This window comes from Equus caballus, chromosome 29 (assembly GCF_041296265.1).
Source record: "Equus caballus isolate H_3958 breed thoroughbred chromosome 29, TB-T2T, whole genome shotgun sequence".
In the NCBI taxonomy this organism is placed as follows: domain Eukaryota; kingdom Metazoa; phylum Chordata; class Mammalia; order Perissodactyla; family Equidae; genus Equus; species Equus caballus.
This window is the reverse complement of record NC_091712.1, coordinates 15,430,938-15,457,134: the sequence shown is the minus strand read 5'-3', so window position 1 is coordinate 15,457,134 and position 26,197 is coordinate 15,430,938. Positions and strand designations below refer to the sequence as shown.

The window sequence follows — 26,197 nt, the reverse complement described above, 5'->3', positions numbered from 1 at the left end:
AAAAGTGTGTTTTTCACACATGTAATTGATCCTGTGAGTGAATAAGTGCTAAGGATGGGAGATGAGTGGTTGCTCAGTCTCCCCGTGGGAGGCCTCTTGATTCTTGCATTTTTCTCCTGTATCCAGTATGAAATAGACCCATCTGGGGAATGACAGGGTCATGCACATATCACTTGTTTTAATAAATTAAAAATGAGTAAATAAAAACTGATCATTTAAATCTGAACTCAGAAAGGAAAGAAAAACCTGTGAGGAAAGGGGATTATCCTTTTTAGCAAAGGATGCTTGATCTTATAGGACCCACAATGAAATCCTTTGACAATGACCTTCCCTCCCATAGGGCTTAATCTAAAGAAACTAAGTTTATGGACATAAGGACACCTATAGATTTTTACTTTGCTGAAGGGGATCTGAGAGCTGAGGGAAAAGGAAGAGGGGAGATGAACGCTGGCTGGAAGACGATGAATTTTGGAGAGAAGAACCATCTAATGGGAAAATAAGCTCCTTCTGTGTGGGGTGCAAGGACAATCTCCCCTTGTTCCCATGAGATCTAAAGTAAAATATCAGTTACTTGTTTCAAAAAAAAAAAAAGCTTATGCTCAAAATTACAACCCTCATCCTCCACACATTAAAAAAAAGTCAATTTAATTCCACCTGGTTTGTGATCTAATCATCGCTCAGAGCAGAAGGTGGTTTTCCATTACAGCATCTCCATCACTCTCACTTTCTGACCTGAGAATGTTCTTATTAGCTGCCTTATTAAGATGATATCCTGTCTCTGAAGTAAGAAAGGAAGATTATCTCCTTACCTGACATGTCATCGTCAGAGGAATCTTTGTTAAGGAAAAAAAAAAAAAAAGCCTGTTAAATAGACATTTAAATTTACGGCACACTATGCTACCAAGGAGGACGTCCATAATGAAATATACTGAGAGGGAGCTAGTCGAACCTTAGTGACTTGCTCTTCTGTGATGAGCAAACAAAGCCAGAAACAAATTACTATCTGCGTCATCTTTGACCAGGGGCAAAAACTATGTTTTAAGGACTCATAGGATGAAATAAGGAACGCGTTAAAATAATCAAATATAGATTTACATACGCATTTTGCATGTCCTATATATACCTGTTATATGTAATATGCAAACGTGTACTTTCCAATGAAAACTTTTGGAGGAAGGGGAGCAGTCGGAAGGTGGCTGCCATTTTTGGGTAAACCGCAAGCAATGATGTGGACAGAGAAGGCTTGTGACTCCTCGTCTCTTCTTACCTCTGTCCTCGTTTTCAGACTCATTTTGGCAGACGATGAAAAGCACACTGCTGACAAAGTAGTCAGCTCTGTCGGCTTACCTTCTGCCCTTTTTCAAAAAGGGTTTGCAATAAAACCAACTGCCCCCACTCCAAGAAACAGCAGATTCATTTGGTCTACTGCCTCTGATTTGATAGACAGTATTTGACTTTCTTGGGAGAAAACCTGAGAAGCCCATGTCCCACTCTCCATCCTGCTGGTGGGACAGTCCTGTCAATCATGGGATGATTTGACCTCTGGGCTGTCTTTGGTCTCACCAACCACAGGGAGAGGCGAGGGGTGGTGGAGCTCACATTACAGATCAAATAGATACATTATATAATAGTACTTTCATAATTTATATTTACATATAAATATTTATAATATAAAACTATGTATAGTCTTAATGGACTAAGAGTGGTGATAATGTTAACAGCGGGACTGTCTTTTCTGAGGGACAGTTGAGTCATTCCACCTCCATCGTCATTTGAGTGTGGGCCTTGGGGTTGGTGCCTGCCTCCTTCTGTGACTGGGGACTTCTCCTTTAGGGGGCAGGGCAGAGCACAGTGCTGGCGCTGACCATGCCCAGCCTGGCTCTTCCTGCGGACAGGCTCTTCCAGTGATCTCGTGAGTCCTTGAGAAGTGTTCTGGAGCCAGAGGTCAGTTCATTTAGACAAGATTGCTACATACAGCATATTCTTTCTTGTATATTGGCCCATACCTATTCCTACTTCTCTTCTCAGTGCAGCTCAAGTTGTCAGTTTTAATCTATAAGTCCCTTTGTGATCTGGGTCCCCATAACATCCAATATCACCTCTCCTGCTCTACTTCTCACTGTCAGTTGAGATAAATAACCTGCGAGTTTTGGCATTTGCAACAGGGCTTCCAGTCAGTGACAAAATTAACAAATCTGTCCATCTTCCCTTTTCTACTTTCCCACAGCTGCATGCATATAAGAACCAAAGATATGTTAGTTCCTTGGCTTGTATACAACTCTCGTTACTAATCCTGAGGTGATAGAATTTGGATTGAATGACAGGATGAGGGCCGCTATGACAACCAAGTGATGCTAGGGCGCTCCAGACGGAGGGCATTTTCAACAGGTCTTTGCAAAGCTTGCCCTTTGCGTGGGGACCACATCTAGATCTGCGCACAAAACTTACCTAGGGATTTATTGCCCTTTATGCCTTCAAGGCACTGCACAAATATTAATGAGTGTCCATCTAAGAGAAATAGCAAAGCCTTATTTTGTAATTTGGGAAATAAGAACTGGGTTAGTAAAGGAAGTGGACTAAAATTTGGACCTTTCTCTGGACTCACAAGACGCAAGCCTAGGACTCAATCAAAAGATCTGGCTTGCAGAAATGATCGAAAGGGAGCAAAGGGCAGTGATGGAAATGTTATGTAGCTTTTTCTAAAAAAAAATTCTTCTTTTATTTAGTTCCAGCATATTGGCTCCTTCAATTCAGAATTCCCCAGGCTTCTTTCGGTGGCCTGGACGTTCCAGTGGACTCATTAAGAAGGTCTTTCTCTCTTTCCTGTATCCTCTCTCATCAGGTGTTCAAATAAGCAATCAATCACCCATTTCCGCGTTTGTACAAAGATATGAGGAAGCTTTTGACTTTCTCTAAATATGAAAAAAAATCACATCTGCTAATACGCTTTTTAAAAACCCCACCTAGGAGAGTTTCCACAAGAATACTACAGACACCACAAAGAAACAGGAAGAAATATGCCTTTTATTAGAAGTCTCATATATACAGGGAAAGCTGTTTCTCACAGCTCAGGGAAGGCTGTGGGGAACAGCCACTGTCATCCAGGGTCACCGTACTTACATTGGCAACACCATTTAAACATCACCTCATATTATGAACAAATAGAACTGTTACACAGAAATGCAAAAGAGACACAGGTATGTGTATGGACACTTCACATATTTCCTAGAAACAAGTGGACACGAAAATACAATGTGCCAGTAAAAAAAAATAGGCATATCAGTACATGTCTTTTTTTTTCTTTTCTTTTTTGTTAATACATGGTATGCTGAGCTTTCATCTCAAGCTTTTTTCACGTCAGGATTTGCAGGCACTTTAGCAATGCAGCCATGGTTTACGATACATGATGTTCAGACCAACAGATGGAAACCCGGGAGCAACCGAGGTTCTTGTGACCCACACGTACATTAAAATATTGACATGAGAGCAATCTTGTTACACCGTTTTGGGACACGAAGTTGTTCTCTGTTCGATGTGTAATGGCTTTTCCCTTATTTGTCTTTTCTATTTCATGACAGAATTATTCAGTAGCATGGATGGCATCACCAGGCAGAGGGACAACACGTGGATGTCTGTTCGAACCAACTTTAAAAACTGTAGAAAGCAGATGAGTTTTTAGAATCCCCAAACGACTGTCTGATTTATCTGTGCCCTTCCTGCCAACCTGTCAAACAAAAACTAATTAAAATAATTACTGGGATGTACTGGGCCAGAAGCTCATCCTGGGAGAATTCCTTTCGTAGCTACCACCTCCCACATCACGATACACACTGGGCTGCAGGCAGGCCCAGTCCCTCCCCCTCCAGGGTCACTCTCATCTCCCACGTTCCCTACACAGAGCTGTGGTGACTCAAGACACATGTTAAGAACATGACTAAACAAGCATAGGTATGAACACAGACTGGAACGATCAATTTCCTGGTAATGCTGAGGTATAAGGCAGTTACAAAAGGACCCCCATGATAAGCAGACAGTGTTGGAATATGGCTTAGCTTCTCTAATAGGATGAAAGAAGTTTCCTGTTACAATGAGCCGAGATGGAAAAGGGAAACCATATGATTATAAAGTACTCTAACGACTGCGCTGTGAAGTACCGTAAAGCCTCCGTTTCTGGTGTACCTCACCACTTTCATCCACCAGAGACGGAGACGTCGCCTCACATCTAAGGAAACTTAAAGAGAAAAAAGAGGGATCAACGTCCCCCTCAACTTCAAGGTAATTTGTCACCACAGTTGTAGGGGCTGAAACACAAAGCCACGACATCTCATGAGTTGGGCCAAGATTCCTGGTACTCCAGAGAGATGCAGAGCATATGAATGCCTCAAAAAGATGATTGTCAGATGTTGGGAAATCCTTCCACGAAATAGACACTTGAGACATGGCAGCAAAGACATTAAGGCCTTCCATTTCTTTGCCCATACTGCTTAAAGGCACTGATACCAACATCAGAAATATTCCATAGTACCATCGAGGTTTTAAAAAAACTCCCCAAATACAAGTCTTCATAGGAAAATGTCCTTTATTGCCTGACATGAAGCATCCACTCCTCTCCTGCTCAGGAGTAGAAAGGCCTGCCTTTCTCAGGGGTCTGGAGTCTGTTCAGCCTGGCGACCTGAGAAGGGGAGGGGGGCACATCCTGCCGGAAGGGCCCCTTGGCAGGGGCGTAATTGGGGTCCTGGACTTTCTTATATGAGTCATAGTTGGTGAGCCCCTCGGGGGGAGGGGGCTGCTTCTTCATCTGTTGCTCTTTCCGCCTCTGCTCCTGGCGAAGGAGCTCCTGGGTCTCCAGCATCACCCTGGCATTGAAGCCATGCCCGCCCAGGTAGCCGTTTCTGGAGCCCTGGTAGCTGGAGTACCGGGGGTTCTCCTTGGCGCTCTGGAAGCCTTCTCCCGGGGAGTAGCTCTGCTCCCAAGAATCCTGGGAGACAGAGCTGGCGTTCTTCCTGCTTTGTCTGGAAAGCAAAGCCCGAAGGTTAGTGTGAGGGTTGGGAGAAGGGGAGAGAGGGAGGGAAGGAGGGAAGGCGTGAGGGTGAGGTGGAAAACGCATTTCAATATTTCAACAAACACAACTCTGTTCCAGGCACTGCGATAGGGGCTGGGGGATTAAAACATGACTGTCCTCAGCCAGCTCACAATCTCAGACAAGTCAACAATAGCTAAACAGGAGAGGGAACTAATAGATTCAGTGGCTATTCAGAAATAGGGTCCTCCTCTGTGTCTGGATAGGTACCAATTGTTCTGCTTAGGGTGACAATGTCTCCTGCAATTTAGACACATTGGCAAGATGCTGGATAGGAGTATTAGAGATTTGGCAGCATCTACCCCAGCAATAATGCTCGCTTTACAATGTTACAATTCAATTCTAAACAAGCAAAACAAATATTTTACACAGCTGCCACCATCATTCCAGAGATGCTAGCTAATAGAAAGTACATGTAATGGATTACAGTATGAGTTCAGTTATGAAAGATTTAAGTCTACACTCCTTTCTGATTAAAAATGCAACAGGCAGTCCCAAAAGCCCCTGTTTCGAGCTGTACATGTCAGCAACTGACATCCCTCAGAATACACGCTCCTCAAGACTGTAGAAGCTGGAAGTCTGTGGGGCAAGCACTGTTTTCCAGTACTGTCCCCTCCCCAATGCCCAGGATGACCTGCTTCATGCACTTTTGGTCATCTCAGGATAGGAAAATAAATCAGAGTCATAAAGAAATTCCAAATTCTTATTACTTCTGCAGTAAAGTTGCACATCATTTTCAGGAAACATTATTATTTTGAAATATCTTTAATTTACTATCAAGTCTCTAAATGCTTTCATGAATTTACAATAAGATTGGCTATGATAAAGTAAAACAATTTTGCACCAGAAAGGAAAACATGCCCTAATTTTTTGCCTTGAAAATGGAAGAAAGAGAGAGAGAATTGAGTAATAAAACAAAACATATTGCTCCATTTATCAGTAAGAAAATCATTTAGTGACAGTATGCATTGCTCAGCTTTTCACATCAATGCACTCAACATGACAGAATGTTCGAAAAGACTCCTGTAGAGGGAGAACGAGATCTATGCATCTATTGGGTCTCCGACCGAAATGAAGCAATTTGCATTTTGGAACATTCAGAAGTGCCATCAATATGGTTTGGGATGAAATCTGCCCATTTCCCATATAGGCTAAAATGTAGTCAGGGATGTCTTCAACAAGGAAAATGAGTTACCGCCCGGCACCGTCTCTGCCTATGACTGCGATTAATTGAGCAGTCCACAGTACGTCTATCTGGTTCTCCTTTAAGGGGAATCAGGCCATTGGTACAAGCAGCCCTTATATTTATTGGAATTCTTATATTTAATGGAATAGTTTATTTGCCTAAAGCACTGATTATCTTCACTTAAAAAGTCATAAATTAATCTGCCCAGAGACATGAATGATGGAAAGTGCCAGCATGAAACCAGGGATTTGACATTAATCAGGAAATGTTAATTACAACAACGAACTTGTTACTAACATCACAGCAACAAGAGCAGGATTCCTTAATGGGTTAGTTATCAATTTAAAGATAACCAGAAATAGGCTGCAGAAATGTCACCTTTCTCATCCTTTGCCTACTGGGATCCGCCGACCCTCTCCACCCTCACTCCTCAACTCGATAAAGCCTGAGGCTTCGCCCTATGGCAGATAGGCACCATAAGTTGAATTTTGAATCATCCCAGGAAGACAGAGTCTTTTTATATTAAAACACATTGAGGGGCCGGCTCGGTGGCACAGTGGTTAAGTGCGCACGTTCCGCTTTGGCAGCCCGGGGTTCGCCAGTTTGGATCCAGGTGCGGACATGGCACTGCTTGCCAAGCCACGCTGTGGCAGGTGACCCACATATAAAGTAGAGAAAGATGGGCACGGATGTTAGCTCAGGGCCAGTCTTCCTCAGCAAAAAGAGGAGGATTGGCGGCAGATGTTAGCTCAGGGCTAATCTTCTTCAAAAAAACCACATTGAGAATTCACTAAAGGTTTGTTAGGGATGGAAATTATGATAAGGTAGGAGAAAGAACTTTTCATAGCTAAAATTTTCTTTAAATTAAGCAGCCTAGAGAGAAGGAAGCAGACTTCCCTGAGGTTTGAAGTAAGATACGTGGCGAAAGTACACACACATAGATGCATACACATATACACACGTACACACAGACACATAGATGCCTTCTTGGTAGGGAAGCTAGTGGTATCAATAAGCTCTTAATTAAGGAGAAGACAAGAAATGAGCAGATTGTAAAGAAACATGAGGAAGCAGTGGACAATAGGACAACTTTCCTGCACTAGAAAACTAGTCACCTCAGGACTGGGCACAGTGGGAGAGTGGCTTAGCATCAAATAGACACAGATTCAAATTCTGAGTCTGCTGCTTGCAAGCTGTGTGACCTGGGAGGGTTATGTTCTCTGGGCCCAAGTTGCATCATCTGTGAAACAAGCATGATATCTAACCTCATAGCGTTATGGGGAGAAATAAATAACACATGTAAAGTGCTTGGAAAAGTGTGGCATGGAATAAATAGTTGACCAGTGGGTGTTGAAGGAGTGGTCTGAAGGCAAAGTGACTTAGACTCTGGGTTTGGGGGAGCATCTTTCTGACCAAGGGGGAAAAACACCTCAAAACATCAGCTCTCCTTCTTTCATCAGAAGGTTTAGGTAGAGATCAAGGAGCCAAGAAAGGCACCAAAGACTAACTAAACCCTCACCAAGCGAAGGCAGCTCCACAAACACTTCCTCAGAGACTAGAAGGAAGTTTTCAACCGTCCCATGATTGCTCGAAGGCCACAGACAATAAGAGCAGCAACAAAACATCCACCTCCTTCCACTGCATTTCATTATAACCAACACGCACGTGTGCTCAGTCCTGGAAGGAGACCGCCAGAGATTTCCGCATCCACTCCAAGCACACAGCCTGGTTTGGCAATAACTATCTCCACAACCGCACTGTCTCTGATGCGGCCAGAAGACTGTCATCACGCAGAGGGCTTACACCAAAGCCCCAGCACCCGAGGAAAGCCATTTAGTCACGAAGTGAGGAGGACACAGAAGGCAGAAGAAAAATATAAAGACCAAGGCTGACAGGTTGATAAGCAGCCTAGAAACATAACAAATGGGCCTGGCGGGGAGACCACGTCGGGGTGCAGAGACACGGCGAGGAAGTGAGACGTACCAAGCAAAGGAGGCAGACACCAACAGACGTGAAGCCAAGGGACAGGAAGAGATGAAGAGCAAATGGTGAGAGGGCAGGAAAAGAAAAAAACTTAGTAAAGGATCTTAAATAAGTTTTCTATCAGTGACTATGACCGAACATACTTCTACCCAATTTTAGAGTTGCCTTTTGGATACTAAGGAACTAATCTAGGAATTTAAAAAGGATTTAAAAAAAGAAAGTAAAAAAGAAAACTAATTTAGGAATAAAAAAAGAAAAGAAGAAACCCTAGACTGATTGAGAACTGAGAGTGGGGCCACTCAGTTCCCCTTTCCTCCTGAACTAGTGTTACCACCTGGCGAGTGTTTCTTACTGAATTTTCAAAATGTAGCTTGAATTCTACAGGTTTCCTTAATTACAGCAAGAATTCACACGGCCCAGGCTCACACACATCCCTCTAATTCAAACCACCTTATCTCGTGCGGCTGACACCAAGTCCCGACCATTTGTTTCACTTCTGCTCCACTTTGCCAGTGAGCTTCTCCTGTGCGTGAAATCTTTCTGGTATCAAATGCCATACCAACTTGTTTAGACAAAACTCTGCTAACTGTCAACATCCAAAAAGCAGAAGTCAGTATCTTTGAAGAACATCCCGTGTCAGAAACTTGGACCTGACTCAAGCACGCGGTGGGCTGCTGCGAGCTCTCTCGGCCCTTTACCTTACTCCAGATTTCTGCACACAGCCTGGGGTTGAGCGGGCTGCTCTGAAAGGAATCAAGGCTGGGGCAGGGGGTGCTCTTCTAAATCTTCCTCACAGATGCGAAGATTTGCAATGAGAAACTATCCTCTAAAAGAAGAGACTGTGACGGAGACGCCTGCCAGCCCCTCTTGCCTGAACTTACACAATGCTCTCATTTCGGGATTTCTGCTTTTCTCATGTCTACACAGAATACAATGACTAATAATAAGGGAGCTACAATTATCCTAGAAGGAAAGTCTTAGTTATTTAGGGAAATGCTAAATGGCAGCAGCGGCAGCAGCTCCCTTCTCCACGCACATGGATACTTCCACCAGGTGCTGCAGAAGGGAGGGGCAGAAGGAAGGGGAGCAAGGAGGAGAGGTGGGCAGGAGGAGAGGAAAGCGAGGGTAAAAGGAGTAGTGTGGAATACTGAGCGACTGTGGACTGTGAGCAGAAGTCACTGGAAGTACCCACATCTTTCCTGGTCCTCCTCCTGATGATTGGAGCTCTAGAGTCCCTTCTCCCGCCAGGTCCCCTGTCCTTCCAGGCTCTCCCGCCACCGTCTCTCCACTTCCCTTCCTTTGCCCTCCACACTGCCCAACTCACTCCTCTTCTCATATACACTTGGTGATACTTCTCCTTCATTTCTTCTAAGTACACTCAAAGACAACTAAAATATATGAAGCCAAACAACTTGCCGATAAAACAAGACCACAGCCCCTGCACAGACAATGCCATTCACTTAGGCCATGATGTGCTATGGGTCACCCGTGTGGTTGTGGTGGCATGGCCACGCCAGCTGTGTCAATTCATTCACATTATCACACTCATCTTCCCAACGGAAAGTAAGCCAAACAGGCTGGGGGAAGGGATTTTACACAGAAGAACCTTTATGTAAAATTCTTAAGGCGTTCAGCATTTGATGCATTGGATTGATTCATACCGTGGCCTTCTTCCAAAAGCTAAGGGCAGTGGGGCACGAGGGAACTTTACACCTGCGTTTGTTAACATTCCAGACTTGGGAACAAAAGCCCTCAGTAGCCATGAGCCTTATAAAACAATGGTGTAGCACACGGGCAGGTTCAGATCTGAATTCTGGCAGAATTATGTACTAGCTTGTGTGACCTTGGGGGAAGTTACTTAATTTCTCTGAGCTGTTTCCTTGCACAACGAGATTATCTCAAGGTCCCGTCCAGGCCTAAACTTCAACAACTCTTACCTGGAATGGGCTAAATAAGCGCTATGCTCCTACTTAAAAGAAAAAGAGGTTAGTCCTCAAAGGAGATCCAGCTTTATGGACTGAAAAGAACAACCAAGTGAATGAGTTACCATAATCGACAGTACCATCCTGGTACAGATTTTTATTCACTGGGCTGACTCGTGTCAAGGTGGGAAAGTCTCTCATGGTTATTATAGTGACCATTTAGCATTTAAATGTCCTTATTAAAAATGGAATCTAGATCACTTTTATATGGACCAGTCAAGTTTACACAGATAAGTATTTGCTCCCAACCTCAAAATTGTTTTGCTCAAATTGAAAAGAGTCTACTTAACCATGGTAAGTGGATTTTTTTCCACCCAAAATGTTTTTGCCACCTGGTGTTTGTCAACAAATGCCTACAAGAATTGTGATTATAGGAGTGACTGGTTTGGGGAAGTTTGGAAAGCTGAATGTTTTTAAATACTTTTATTCTTTACATGCATAGAGGAAATACTTGAATGGGAAATGACTATTATTTCAGTGTATTAGGGCTCAGTCACCTGAGCACTTTCCAGGCTCTTGGCAGAGAAGCTCCCAGCAGAAGCGCCTCCTGCGGGGAGCTCCGCAGATAAACCCTCTGGCTTGGCCATCAGCTAATGAGGTGGGCAGCCCTAGCTGCTCTGAGCTTCAGCGCTGAGCACAAGCAGAGATGGAGGACAGGAGAGAGGGCGTTTGGGACCACGGATCCCATCAAAGTGCAGGGCGTGGAGCATTCACCCTCTATCTTTCTACAGACCTCTAGGTTTACAAAGTATTTACTCTAGTTACCTTTGAGAGAAGCAAAATGAGAGTTATTTCGCCTTTCTTCAGAAGAGGAAACTGTCTTGTCCGTGGCCAAATGGAAAGGAGCAGAACCAATGCCAGAACTCAGGTCTGACCCCTAAGCCCAGTACTCATAAGTCATGTTACTTTGCTTTCGGTTAGGGAGCTTTTGGGTCAAATTGTTGGCATCTCCTGAAAAACCTTTCTTCCCAATCTCTTGCCATACAGTAAGACGCCTCGAAGCTAAGCAACAACTCCCACCGTCCATTTGCAGTTGCTCTATGACTACCGTGTGTAAGCTGGAGAAGCCAGGGCCATTTTGGAAGGGGGATTTCCTAAAGGACTGGGAAGAACGCTGAGCAAGGGTCGGCGTACCGGGGCAGAGAGCTGTACTGGCGCTGGGCCTGCTGGAAGCTCTCGCGCTCCTCCTGCCGCTGGCGCTGCATCTGGACCTCCACGGACACCGAGTGCCTGCCGCTCTGCGCCGCCGGCCTGGAGCTGGGCTGCAGAGAAAATGCCACATGTGAACGAGAAAGGAGTTACATACAGCACATAACTGGCTGACTTAATTTTCATTCTTAGAGACTGACCAGAAACATTTTGCCAATTCTGTGAATTTTTCAAAAAATCAAGGGCAATACTTTCAAGTTTCTTAGAGGAAAAAAGGCAGCTAATTGCTCTTGTGAGCCCCAAATAATCACCTGAAATTTTGATCATGGTTTTAGAACGTCTTAAAATTGAGATGTCAACTTTTCCAGTCTTCTTAACGAGGTTTGGTAAATACTGACCTTACATACCAGTTTACATCCGTTGTAACTACGGAAAATATAGGGAGGAGTCAGGCTGCTCAGAAAACTAGAAGACGTCAATGCTAAATACATAAATAAATAGAAAAGTTTTGTTACAATAATTCACAAAAGTGGGAAAGGCCATGGGTGCACGCTTGCAAGTTGGCCATGCTGGTGAATCTTTTTGGTAGGTATATATTTTAGTCTAGCAGTAGGATACAATATAGCTGATTCCTCCTTTACTAAAGGATGACAGTTAAATTTTGACCAAGATTAGCTGAAACCAGGCACGGTTAGCCATGTACAGGTCTCCTCCAATCCATGATGGCAGCCAAACGGGAACAGAAATGCTTACCAAAAGAATAAACCTGAAAGCTAATAGCTACTTGAATTGGTTAGAATACATTTTGCCTTAGTTACGAGGAAATGGCATTTTTACCTAGGTGAATTATATCCTATAGAGAAATTTCCAATCCTTCTGGCTTAAATATCCTGGTCAGCAGGTCATCTGCTGACAGCTGCCTCTCACCAAAATCAGACACTGGATGTGTACACTGCGCTGGGCAGAGCCAGCCCCTGTGGATACTTCAGCTTCTCACTGATGGTTTCCAGCTTACCTCCTAGACCTGTTCAAAACAGACAACGATGCCTCCCACTTTACAAAACACCCAACAACGGTTTATCACAGTGTCGGCGGCATGCACTAAGTAAGCCTCTTTGGTATTTGCTAACCTCTAGTCCCCTTTGTGTTACGCAACATTGTGCAATAGGCATATTCTGAGCAAAGAATGTCTGCTAAAAACAAGTTATTGATTTTCTTTTAGAGGTGAAAGCCAATGGCAGACTTTGACTCAATAATAATTTTCTAAAATAACAGAGTCTTAGCCCTCATTTGGAGAGTTGTAAGATCACATGTGGGCTTTTTACTTAAAGGGTGGCTCCTGTGGTTGCCTTTTGTGTGAACAGAAAGAAAGCATCATCTATTGTTCTTTTTCTGCCTGGCCAGCATTATCTCATTTGTTGGTAAGCAATAACAAGGCAATATACAGGACAAAAATTTCAAAGCATATGGGCATAGTCAGTGAGCATATTAAAAATATCCCGATACAAAAATAATGCGCGAGGAGATTAAGCTTTACGATACCCCAGTCTCTACTAGCGGATGTTTATAACCACACTCATTGGAACGAATGTGTGTTCAGAGACCTGCTCCACAACACCGTTCACATAACACATCAGTGGTGCCTTCAGCAAGGCAAACACTTCACTGGGTGAGTTCTGCTTATGCAAACAAAGCACCAACCAATTGTTCACCAGCTCCATTACAGGAAACAGACATTTTCTCCATTATGCTCGAGGAGGCCGGCTGAAAAGAAAACCGAGCTGTTCTGTCGTTCATGGTGGGCCCTGGGAAAATTGCGAGAAGCCACTAGACAGGCAAAGCAAGCTAGAAAATCCTACACGATTTCCTGTACGCCCTCAAAAAGAACCACATCTTCCTCTCCTCTCCTCTCAGCACCAGCTATCCACGCATGTCAAGCAGTCTTGAAAGATCTGGCATTCTGCAGCAGGATCTAGTAACCAGCTTTTTAAGCTCATGCTGTTCTATGACACACTGCTTGTGGAGCTGTGAAAAGAAAATGCAAGGTCTTGTAGAAATTTCAGGTGTATTTTTAAGTAGTTTCTCCCAGAGGCCTGAAAATTTGATTCCGACAGAGGAAAAACGAAGTCGAAGGGCTTTTGTTTCCTCCACTGTGTGTTTCCTGACACTTCACCTCAAACCTTACCAGCAGCAAGCATCTAGCTGGATCTTGATGAGTTCCAATAACGAAATTATCATCAGATGGGGTCTGAAAACTTAAAATGAGGGAACGAGTTTGGTATCAGCAAACTGACCTATTTCATAATGTTATGCTCACCAAAATGGAATAGAAACCTCAGCCTTACCATTAATATTTTACTTCATTCATCTTTTGTAGAGCTAGCAAAGGGGGGGGGGGATTATTAAAAAGAATCATCCTTAAGAGGAAACTTTACTGGGCCACGGATTTCAAGGAGGATTGCGCACATCATCAGCCCAGAGCAAAGACTAAAGAAGTTTATCCTAGCAAGTTTTATACTTGGCCTGAATCAAAAATAACCTGATTCCTGATTTCAATGAAGATCTCATAAAAATGTAAATTGTGGGAACAGTGTTACAATTGACAGTCTTGACTTTTAAATAGCGTGGATTCTATCCCTATGGCAGAAATAAAATAATGTATCTGAGGTCCTAAATTACAAAAATAAAGAAAGAAAGGAAGGAGGAGATCATTTGTAACTGCAGAAAGAAGTGCATGTTTTCAAATAAAACACCATCAACAACCACAACAACAGGGTAAGAGCTATGTAGGAAAACACACAGGTGAAACATAATTGTAGTAATTCTGGAGATTCACCAGATAACAGGCAATAGTTCTGTTTTAAGAGTGAAAATTACAAACAACCTTGGCCTTGTTTGTGATGAAATTGGTGACATGCAATGACCTTTTAAGTAAAAAAATAGCCTAGGTTGTCAAGGCCATAACAATAATAGAGGTTGTGAGAGAGAAATAAATATGTGATTATCTATTACACAACACACTGGAGCCCACAGTGTGTGAATCTCTTCGTGGCTTGTATTTAAAACCACAAGTGAAAATTATGCTCTTGCAAATGAGCTGCAAAGTTCTGGTCGTTATTCATGATTACAAAGAGATACTATTTACACTATACAAAAAATTACATAAAACTTGGGAAAGCCATACAATGTTGATATCACTTACTAGTATAAAACAAAATATTAAAAATATCTTCCATATAGTGTCTCACTAAATTAAGTCATTAAGCATTTCTCTCAATTAAATAAAATCATTTACTTTTCAAAAATAAAAATAGATAATAAAAAAACAAAAATACAAACCCCAAGCTGTTAATAGTTAATAGACTAAAGAAAGAACAAAAATAAATATACACTGTACGAAGCTTCAGCACTAATTAGAATTGGGTAAAATTGTAAGACTTTTAGAGCTTAATATAAATGTGTGTCACTTATGAAATGAAATTCATTACTGTTTTATTACTATTTACATAAAATATTCAATAATTTTAAGTCTAATTTTTCTTCATATAGATGGGAAGAGTAGCATGTAAGCGTGTGTATACTTGTATATATTAAAATATATATACACATATATGTAATATTCTCATAAATGATCATTTCAGGCAGATTTTCTACTTAAATTATGAATAATAAAAATTTTCAAATGAGTCCAAGGGCATGTTTGGAAAACAATAATAAAATGCAAAAGGTTTGTGCACTTTGGATGGAACGATGAAGATGATGAGAATGATGATGATGACTGCGACAAAAACAGAAAGAACAATGCTATCCCTTTGAGATTTAAAATCCTTATTTTAGCAATTCAAATATGCTATAATCCTGGTCTGAATTCTCTATTCTGATAAAAACAGTAATTTAAAGATTTGGTAAAGGGGAGAAATAATTTTCATGCCATTAAATCACGTGAAGAGTATAAATTGTTTACTCTGTTTAAAAGTGGCCATGGCTAATATTGGTAATTATTTTCTATAGTAGACTTATTTACAACTTTTAATCAAAACAAACTTAACTTTTGCTTATCTATTCTGCCTTCTCAGCCTTCACCTCTATCGTATCACAAGCTATGTTTATACAACTATCGATGGAACTCTTGTGGGTTTTGAATGTTGAAAAGCTTAATTGCTACTAATGATGTGAGTAATGGCTGAAAAGTCTGCAGAGCATAACAATTTCTCTTATAAAGTTTTTATAAATACATGTTTTAGTCTTAACACACTACTGTCTTCATCTCGTCTTTCCCAACCAGCGTTGGATCTATTTTTCCCCCATCTTAAGCAGCAGGGACATTGAAAATAAAGGGGTAGCTCTACAAAAGAAGCCAGCCCTCCAGGGTCAGGGGCTACCGGCACCTGAAGGCAGCCTCTCAAGTCTCCAGCACCCCGGGCCTCTGTGGGTGGACGGGCCAGGGGGCACGCAGGCTTTGGCAGGAGGGCGAGGTGCGGCACTGTAAGAATAGGGTGTCTCCTCTGCAGCAGTGCAGAGCCCTTTGCCATAAATAAAATGTCCCACTTTGCTGCAAGAACGGCTCTGTCCAGGTCAGTTTCCAAGGGGGTGATTTCTACCAGTTTGACTTAGAGTGACACTACTGCAAGACTGTGGACTAAGAAGGCATTTGTTGAGTCAAGGTATGAGGGAATGACAGCAGACACCTCTGAAGTCTTAAGAAAGATAGGCGCCAGCCCCGCGGCCGAGTGGTTAAGGCTCACACTCTGCTTCAGCGGACCAGGGTTTCACCGGTTGTGATCCTGGGTGCAGACTTGCACACTGCTCATCAGGCCACGCTGAGATGGTGTCCCACATAGCACAACCAGAGGCACTCACAACTAGAATACACAATATGTACTGGGGGGCTTTGAGGAGAAGAAAAAGAAGGAAAAAAAAAGAAGATTGGCAATGGTTGTTAGCTCAGGTGCCAATCTTTAAAAAAAAAAAAAAGATAAAAACAAATCCAACATTTTCTCAAATTCCCCAGGTACAGGGAAGGCAATCTAGGAGTGCAGGGTGGCTGTGCAGCTCGGCTCGCCAATTAAAGCAGGAAAACTCTAAAAGGGTAAGAGGAATCATTAAAGAGTCCAAGACAGGAAAATGGAGAAAAGGACAGATTTTTTCTATTTGTTCAAAGACAGCTAGGAAGAAAGCTGGGGGAGAAGAAGATACTCACATCACAGAGGATCAATTTCTATCTGAAGGACTAAACTACTTTCAGTCACTACCAACCCGGGCTGGAAAGGATTTAGCAATATAGCTATTAAAGGCCCCATTATCCCATCTATCAATCGTCTCAGCCAGCAGGTCTCCTTGTGGGCAACACTCAGGTACCTGCAAAGTTTTAACAGCATACTGTACTTACGTCTGCAGCCTGCAATTTAATTCTTTTAAAAGCAACACTAAGTCCCGTCCATATCCGAGCTCCGTGATAACAACCCTCACACCTCAGCTATTGTTCCATTATCCTAAGAAAGATTTAAAGCTACGTGCTGCTTTATTTATGTTGCACCCGGCCCTACGTGGAGAAGAACTTGCTATTTTTTTCTTCTTCTTCTTCTCTTACTCAACTTGGGAGAGAATTCACTTCAATTACAGAGCCAAGGAAATTTTCTGGGCCTCTGCTCATCTAAAGACCTTTTGTGCCACAAATCAGCTCCCTTAGGCCCAAACATTATTTTGAACAAAAGCGCAGGAACAGGTGCATTCCATACTGCTGGAGTTTAGAGAGAACATTTTGGAAATGGATGAACCGAAAAGGGCTACTTGGATGAATTTTCTGCGGCATCTCGCTGCACGGAAAGTAACTGGCTTGGATATTTTTCTATACGATACATCTGGTGGCACTTTGTGTGTGGGCATTTCTAACAAGCACGACAGTTTCAACTAATATGGTCGAAGCTGTACACACAGCTTGAAGATGAGTTTGTGGTTCCTTAAAACTAAAATGATTACAAACCATCCCAGTGGGTGAGATCATGGTCTTATCCTTTCCAAACACAGTGACCTTTCAAGGTCAGAACACATACGGGAAAAGAAAAAAAGATTCCAAGATACTCAGAGTTCATTTTGTAAAACAGATAATAAAAACCATAGACCACACTACATTTTGAACAACTGAGCAGCTCTTCTTAAGGCAACAATGACAATTGGTATGAAAATTAATACACCAAGTAGAATTACAGTCAGTGAGTTCATTTACATGATCGGCAGAATGGAGAGTACACTGCAAGATCCCAATTGTTTGAAAATTAAAAAAATAAAATAAAAAGCAAAGAAAAGGTCAACTTCTCACCCACCATTTAGGAAATTATTCCATCCCTGAGGAAATCAGCCTGTCATCCAAATAATTCACTGCTCAGTCATTACAGGAAATGATAATACAAGCCAACTTGTCTGTCTAAAGTTGCTACGGCATTTTGATACACAATAATTTGGCTTATGACCTTCAGTAGTTGAGTTTCTAAATATATAAGATTTTCTCAAACATTTTTCCTAACATGATTGTTCACATTAAGTAGATAACATAGAAACGTATGCCAACATTTTCACCACTCCCATTAAAAAAAAAAATCTTATAAAGAAACCCAAATGGATATCAAATCATTTCCACATCTCCTAGTAAAAAACATCTAGAACTAAGAAGCAGGAAATGCTCGTTTACCCTCAAATAAACTTGGAAATCTTGCATGTGGATACAATGTCACCAACCAGAAATAAATCCACTCAATCTTAGTGCCCAAAGATATGTTTCTCTGTTTCCCAAAGTTATATATTTAAAATATATTCCAACTTCAAAGAGATGTTCTTTCAAGCCTTTCCTGACCACCCACAGTCGATCAGGGCACAGCTCCGCCGTGCTTAATACTCCACGCAGACCCCTGTCAGAAGCTGTGCAAAGTACTCCTTTCCTTTGTATCAGTGCAGACCTTTAAGGGCATTCTTTCTTTCCCATCTTTGTTCTCCAGCACCAAACACGACTAGAACGTAGTAAGCACTCAATAAATCCGATGCATTAAATAATTAATTAAAGAATACATGTTGGGAGCATGCTAGTTTGAAATCCACATTCCTGGTAAATTCAAATGGCATGACGCTGCTCCCCATGGTGCGGCCTGGAGAGTGAGAGACGTGGGGTTTTGCAGGTTGAACTCTGTGTGTGTGAGTGGTTGCTGTTTCCTCCTTCAGGCTGTCACTGTACTCATTCCTCCTTTCAATCCCTTTGTGCAAATACACATAGTTAAGGATGTTTACCGCACATCACAAAAGAATCCTTCCTTAAGAAATCTAGTGGGAATAGATAGAGTCAATTGTGCCAAACAGTATTAAGTAGATTAACATACTTCTGTCATGTTGCTACATGGGAATGACTCAATTTACTTAATCATCTAGAAAAATTAAATACGTTATTAAAAATACCGTTAATAGTAATATTGTTGCAGAGGACAATTACAGATGTTCCTAGATATTAAATCTGCTGAACCTGCGTGCTAAGTCCCAGAGTCAGACTCAGGCTAGGATTGATTTCATGAGGAGTGTTTACTCCTGGATGCTAGTCTATTGCCAACTGCCTGTACCAAGGCCCCGTCTTCCCCACCCGAACTAAGATAAAGCCCTTCCATTAGAACTGCTTCTCCCATTTGTCCTTCTCCTTTCACTCACAAAAGTAAGCTTCCACCAACTCCAATTTGATCACTAAATCCCAAGATCAAAGGCCTTTATAGTTTCTGGCTTTGTGTAGAATATGTTGCGGGTGTTGCATTTTAGGACGAAAAAGGACTTCAGGGATGATCTAAACTCTTGAGCAGTGCTTCTCAAAGTTGGATGTGTTTCAGAATGACTAGGAAGGCTTGTTAAAATACAGATTCCCAGGCGCCGGCCATAGAGGTTCAGATCTAGTAGGTCTGAGGCAGGGCCCAAGAACATGCACTTATAACAAGCTCCCAGGTGACAGGACGGTGCTGGCCTGTGGACCACACCTGGAGCTCTGCCCTACAGGAGCAGTCAACTGTGTGTTCAACCTGAGGAGCTCGCCTTACATCTGCTTTAGCTTACACACTCAGCTTCCTCTTAAATTTTCATTTTAATAAAGCATTTAATAACTGACCCTACTACATCTCCTCTAATGCTTCTGATTTACAAATAAGAGAACTGAGGCATGGAGAGCCAGGTGAGCTGGCTAGTGGGCCACTTCTGTCCCGATACCATCCTTCTTCAAACTTCCAATCTAGCACTGAAGGCTCCTACTTCATTCCCACCCTGCGCTCTCCTCCCCTACAACATAACCAACCTCCCAGTTCTACGTCAGTTGGGAAGTTTACCCTTCCCCAAATAAAACAGGATCATTTTTTCATGTCAAGCCTTTCCTGACACCATTCTCCCTCTGCCCCTACTATCCCAAAAATTTAGTGTAATTATATCCCCGACACTTTGAACTGAACTCATGAACTTTTTGAACCCTAATCACCTCTACTTGAGTAACTCACATGCATGGATGGCACGCCTTAGACCTCAACATCATCCAGCACTGTGCCACCTCCAAGATCCCAGACTCCAAAAACTGTATTGTTTTGACCACAACCTCCCAGGCTTTATAACCCCTAAACTGCTAACCCTTCTTGCATCCTCCAGGCAAACAGGGACATTCTTCCTTGAGCTGTACTTACCACCCTTCCCAGAGTGGGTGATGTGTCACCAGTATCCTCCTAGGACTGCAGAGTGCCTTCTTTGACTTTCTACCATGGCCCTATCACAGAATTAATCTAAAAAACTGTTTTTTCTGTTCCTAGTCCTCTAAGCATTGTTGGCTATGGTCACATTACCATGTTGATTGGTATACCTCAGCTAGATTTTCCTACCTCAAGGAGCCTATTTATTCATTCCTAATTGACTCTCTCTCAAATTTCCAAAGAGTTCTTCAAAATTCCCATCGTCTCAAATTCCCAAATCCACTCCAATGCCTCCCATTCCCAGAAGTGCCATCATCTTCAGGGCAAAGCACAAGGTCAGAGCACAAGTCTGGGGCTGCATTGGGTGGGCTTAGCATGCCACACTGTGGTATCCGGACTTCATCTGTGGGCATTGAGAAGCCACTCAAAGTTTTACTTCAGAAAGTTCACTGAGGTGGCTACGTGGAGGATGGACTCAAACAGGGACATAGGCAGATCAATGGAGGGATTCAACAAACACACAAAGGGGATGGGGGAAAATAAAGAATCAAGAATTACTAAACACTGCACTTTGTGTACAGTAGATACATGACAGACGTGTTGAACAAATTTATTCTGGCTCCGATTCTGAGAAAAATGTATATACAAAAATATTTACTAACTCTAAAAAAAATGCATGGTTGAGAGCAAGAATGCTTTTGCTATGTCTTGTCACAAGGCAAAGGAAATCTATTACGCAATGGACAGATGGTACAACAAGATATAAAATGAAATTAGCAATGATGAAACCCAGATGGAAATGAAGGAAAGGTCAGTATGTTAAAGGTCAAGGGAATGTGGCTCCATCTTGTCTCATTTCATAAAGGACTGAGGTCACGGCTTAGTGGCTTTTCCCGCAGGGAAATTGTGGGACTGCTCATTGCAGAAGAACCAGACACTCACCCAGGGTTGTTCAAAGCTATAGGTGCGTCTGCGATCTTCTACGTCTTCATCCTGCTTTGCTTGCTGAAATTCTTGCCGTAGACGCTGTATCCGATCATGGTTGCTAGGAGTTGATCTGTTGCTAAAAGAGGAAAGGGGCAACAATGAACGTCCTTCAGAAATACAATCTGTGAATTGCAGTTGCTAGGAAAAAAGGCTGCTTGCTGTGAAACGATGCTGTTTAAGAGGAAGTTAATTTTTAAAACAATATCTGCACATTTAAAATATGTTTTCACTTTGTTCTTATGATTAAGATTACTAAAGTTATTTCAGACAGATATTTAAGACGGTGAGCAGTATTTTTAGACATTTCTTTTATACACAGTTCTTTAAAAGCTTCATTTCCTTTCTGTAATCTGGCAAGGTGTTGGCAGCAAAATTTTGGGGAAAGGACATTGCATTAAGAGTCAGAAAGCCAGGGTCCAGTCCCAGCTCCTCCACCTTCTGAGACTAAGGCCCTTCATGCCTCTGAGCTGTGGTTTCTTTATATACACAAGCGGACATAATCATCATCTTTGCTCTAAATATCTTACTTGCAGCAATCAAGTGAGATAACACCACATAATATAGCCTCACAAATGTACAGTGTTATTTTCATGATGCCATTACATGAAGTTTCTGTTTATGAGTTATCAGAGGTCTATACACAAAATGCAACGCTCACAGCATAAATGAAAAGCATTTTAAAAATAAATTCAAGTGGTAGTTTGATTTAATCAGTTAATAATGATGTTGCCTTCTTTCATATAGCATTGAATTTTGCTTTATCTTCACAAAAAGCTTATAAGATAGGTGCAGAAGGCAGGATTTCTCTCTCTCTCTCTCTCTCTCTCTCTCTCTCTCTCTCTCTCTCTCACACACACACACACACACACACACACATCTACAGATGTAGAAACTAATCTTTGAAGAAGACAGGGGACTTGTTTGAAGTCTCCCAGCTGCCCAGTGGGGAAAGTGAGACTAGAATCCAGATTTTTCTGGCTTGTAGTCTAGCCCTCATTTCACTATGCCACGTTGTATCACTTAGTAAAATATCTATCAGACTCCAAAGCTCCTCTTTTATAAAATCATGCAAATTTTAAAAACAGTATCTGCAAGAGTAATAGAGATGACCCAAATTAAATCAATCTTAAATCTCATGCACTTTTGGTCTGTTCCATTCCCTGAGCGTGAAATTGCATCCTATCAGGAAAGCTATTCAAGCACATTAGGCATATACTGTCTCCCCAACAGAACTTCAGACTTCTTGAGGACAAGAAGCAAGTCTTATGTTTATCATATGTACCCTCCAAGCTGCTAGCAGAATGGGAAGCTGTAAGCTATTAGGAAGATCAGGTCTCCTCGTTGAAAACACGTTGCCCTGGTTACTCAGTGTGTATCTGGGTTCTTTTGGCTGCACACTCCTCTGGGTACTGTAATTTGTGAGAGGTAGCTTGGAAAGAGAAAGTCTGTCATAGTAGAGTATCTAAAATTCTCAAACTAACATATGTCTTTGTGTAATTCCACATATTTTGAAGAATTCCAAAGGCTTAAAAATCTCAAATTGAAAATGTTCATGTACAGGACTACAATATTAACATCATCCAAGAATATGGGACAGTCTTTCATCATTCAACCTACTGGGTGGGTCCCCATCACCTTTATGTTTCTATCAATCTCATTAGAGCTTCTGGAATATGTTGCCAATATATTCAATTTCATTATTTTCCCAGTCAATAAAAGCTTGTCATCCCTTCATTCTTCTCAGAAACCTTTTGAACTGATCCACCAGAGAACATTACAGGTTAATGGGTCTGTAAAATGTGCTACTTGACGGACGACAAGAGGCTTCGGTCCACATTTGGGTACAGTTTCAAAACTTCCCCTCCATACTTTTAAGCCAGGCAGGTTGTTATTCCCATGGGGTTTTCAAAATATAGAGAGAGCATCTTATATTTTTGAACACATATATTTTCAATAATGGTTTCCTAATGTAACATCCAGTCTACTTTGTGATGGTACAAGCATGAGGAGAGTCAGATTCCTAAGACAAAGAGATAGGAAAGTGAAGATTCATTTATCTCACTGCCATCTTTCCAGCTGTGACATGCTTCATAGCTTTCAATAGGAGGATTGTGGGAGGCTTGACCCACAAAGTATTTTACAAGTCTAACTAGAAATATTTCTCTATTATTTTCATGTAGCATAGACAGTTTTAATCCCATAATGATTAGGTTCATGAAGCCCAAACCACTGATGAAAACTGACCTACTATTTGTGATTAATTGAAAGTGCTGCCTCCCAAGAAGGGATGCTAACTCTGTGTCCTTAAGTGTAAATTGCGGTGACCTCAGTGTTTCCCATAGTAAAAGACAAGTTCTGGAAGTCACTGCTGCCCTTATTTCCAAATCTGAGCAGCTGGTGAGGCCACTGTTTCAGCTTGTTTTCCTCGCTCTTTCTTCTATGCTCTAGAGAAAGCTGCCCAACATGCCTAAGATGAGCAAAGCCACTCCAGGGGCTGAAGTTGGAAAACTTCATGATGGTTTCCATGATGAATGATGACTTCCAAAGACTGGAAGGATGTCAGGCATCCTTGGGGAACAACAGTTGGCAGTCTGAAGCCAGCGAAATCCTGGCTTCAAGAGATGAAACCATTGCAACTGCGCAGTTCTGCTTCTTAGGCCAGTCTATAATGGGCCGACAACTCACACTTGGCCTTCTGAAGTTCTTGGTTAGCTCTCTGGCCAAGAAAGCCAAAGGAAATTTTAAATATTCATCAGCATTAGTGGCTAATCCCTGCACACCCCAATCAACTTATACTCAGGTTCATTGACAACTTAGAGTTTCTCATAATTTTTTGTGAGGAGTATAATGAATATACCACCAAAGTTGATCAGCTGGGTGAGTAAGACACTAAAACTCTTAGTGAGTCAGTAAATCATAATTTACAGAAAGGAGAGATGAGGAAGGGAATTAAAGCTATGCTTTTTGTGTAAGAAATCCACACAGACAGACATAAGATAGTTTAAGTCCCACACAAATACTTAGCCTCCCCTTACACATTGGTGTTTGTAGCCCAACTGCAACTTGCTTTTAAACATACACGCATGTATATGTATGTGTGTGCCTGCGCATGTGCGTGTGTATATATTTTTTTAAAGTACATGAAGAGGGTTGGTTTTCATTCAGTAATGATCTGGGATTTTTTCTGACCAGATTAAGAAAGAGTTCCTTGGATCACACACTAGGGAGATTCCTAACCTAGCATGCGTAACGTAACCCTGAATTATACGTAACTCAAATCTTTCCCATCCATAATTACAACAGAGACTGTACCCTCTCCTGTCAGAGGCAGACCACACAGTGTACTAAACTTTAGAACCTTCAAATTGGACGACTGCAATGTGCTTCGCCAGCAAAAGTAGCTGAAAACACCAATTCATGCTAACCACAGCAACGATCTTACATGCAGGTGTACACTGGAGCCTGTCCTGCACCTGTGCTCCGCAGGCACGCCAATCCAGCACTCCTTAGGAACAGCGAGGGAGGAAAGAAACTTTATAACACTGGTTCTCATGTATATACATCGTGTACACGAGAATCTGCATCCAGAGTGCTTGTTAAAAAATGCTGACTGACTGACACTCACCTTGAGGTATTCTGGTTCAATCAGTCTAGTGCAGGGCCCAGGAATCGGCAGGCATGAGTTCAAAAGCACTGCAGGTGCTATCTGGACAATACTTTGACAACAGTGCCTGCAGGCTTCAGAGTTGAGACAAATTCCATTGACTGCAGGGCAATTAACTAAAGAGAGGAGGAGATCCCTCTGCTCTGGAAGCACCCACATACATTCTGTGACAAATGGGAGTAATATGCTTGGTCTAGAAAGGGGGGGGACGGGGCCCTTACTCGGTTCGAGCAGATTGCTGCCCTGAAGGGATGTGGGTCTGGTGTTGCCTTTAATTATTTTTTTAAGAGACGTCAGAACTAGTTTTTCCCCCTAAATTTTAAATGTTGGCTTATTCTATTTTTTTAATCCTAGGTGAGCCAAAAAAAAAAAAAAATATATATATATATATATAGGTCTGCTGCCTGCTAGCTTACAACCTTTACTTTATAGTCTGCCATTGCTGCTTATTTTATATGTTGCTTTTCTAGGCTCTTTACTTTCCCCACACTAAGATAAGGCCAGTGGTCCCCTAGTAAAACTCCCAAGAAACAAATATTAAAAACCTGACAACCGTATATCGTTCACATGGTTTTGTCTCTCCTAAATTGTCTGCTCCTTCTGATCTGTCTAACCTGGGGTATACTGCCCTCAGGCTTGAGTCTGACCTATCTTTTCAGGCCAGCATATGCTGAAAGAGAGGAGTTTGTGATGTGACTGATTAATTCTTTATTGACTAAGAATACTTTAATATTTGCATTTTTAATTATGCCAAGGAAATTTGGAAAACTAGAACAGAGGGCACAGCTTTAAGATCCAGAATTCACTGGAAGGGAGAACAACCCCTGGTTTTCTTTTTAACAAGGAGGTGCCATCTTGGTATACACCATCCTTCCCATAGAAGGAAGAACAAAATGGAAGGGAAGAGAGAAGGTACACAGCGGGGAGGGAATGCGTCAGGGCAGGCTTTCCCCGGTGCTCCAAAGGGGAGAGGATTATAATGTCTAGTACAAGAGAAGAGAAGCCACCACAGAAGAGAAGGAGGTAAATTTGCTCATATCTTTCTTTCTGGAATACTCTCTCCTTTTCTTTCCATCTTTCCAATTCCACCAGTAAGTCAAGGAAATCAAATTTCACTTCCTTGATGCCTTTCCTAACTACCCAGCCCATGTTCATTTTTTCCTTTCAATTCCCCAAGAGTAATGTCCTCTGACCCAAATACTGTTTCACAGTATTTACAGAACTTACATGTGTATGTGTTTCTCTCTCTTAAGTTTATGCCTGCATCACAACCATTTTACATGTACATAGTTTGTATGCTGCGTCCTGTGGCAGGGTAAATTGTTCAGCAAAGATTTATGAGGGACCGACTTTAAGGTGGTCCCCGATGCCCGCCTCCTGGTACTCACACCTCTGTGAAACCCCCCACAGGGCAGGGCCTGCGACTTGCTGCTCTCCAGTGAAATGTGTCAAATGTCAAGGAATGTATATGAT

General features: G+C 42.0%; 1 protein-coding gene across 47 annotated transcripts in view; it reads right to left on the bottom strand.

The window, feature by feature from the left end:
- Positions 1 to 3,004: 3,004 nt before the first annotated feature.
- Positions 3,005 to 26,197, bottom strand: part of PARD3 (par-3 family cell polarity regulator) — a 614,608-nt gene continuing 591,415 nt past the window's right edge. For all 47 annotated transcript variants that reach the window (XM_023631920.2, XM_023631918.2, XM_023631922.2 and 44 more), the window contains 3 exons: positions 21,016 to 21,136; positions 11,366 to 11,493; positions 3,005 to 5,012 (listed from right to left, as the gene is read on the bottom strand). In XM_023631920.2, the coding sequence (XP_023487688.1) occupies positions 4,616 to 5,012; positions 11,366 to 11,493; positions 21,016 to 21,136 (646 nt within the window). In that variant the 3' untranslated portion in view covers positions 3,005 to 4,615. The remainder of the gene's footprint in view (positions 5,013 to 11,365; positions 11,494 to 21,015; positions 21,137 to 26,197) is intronic.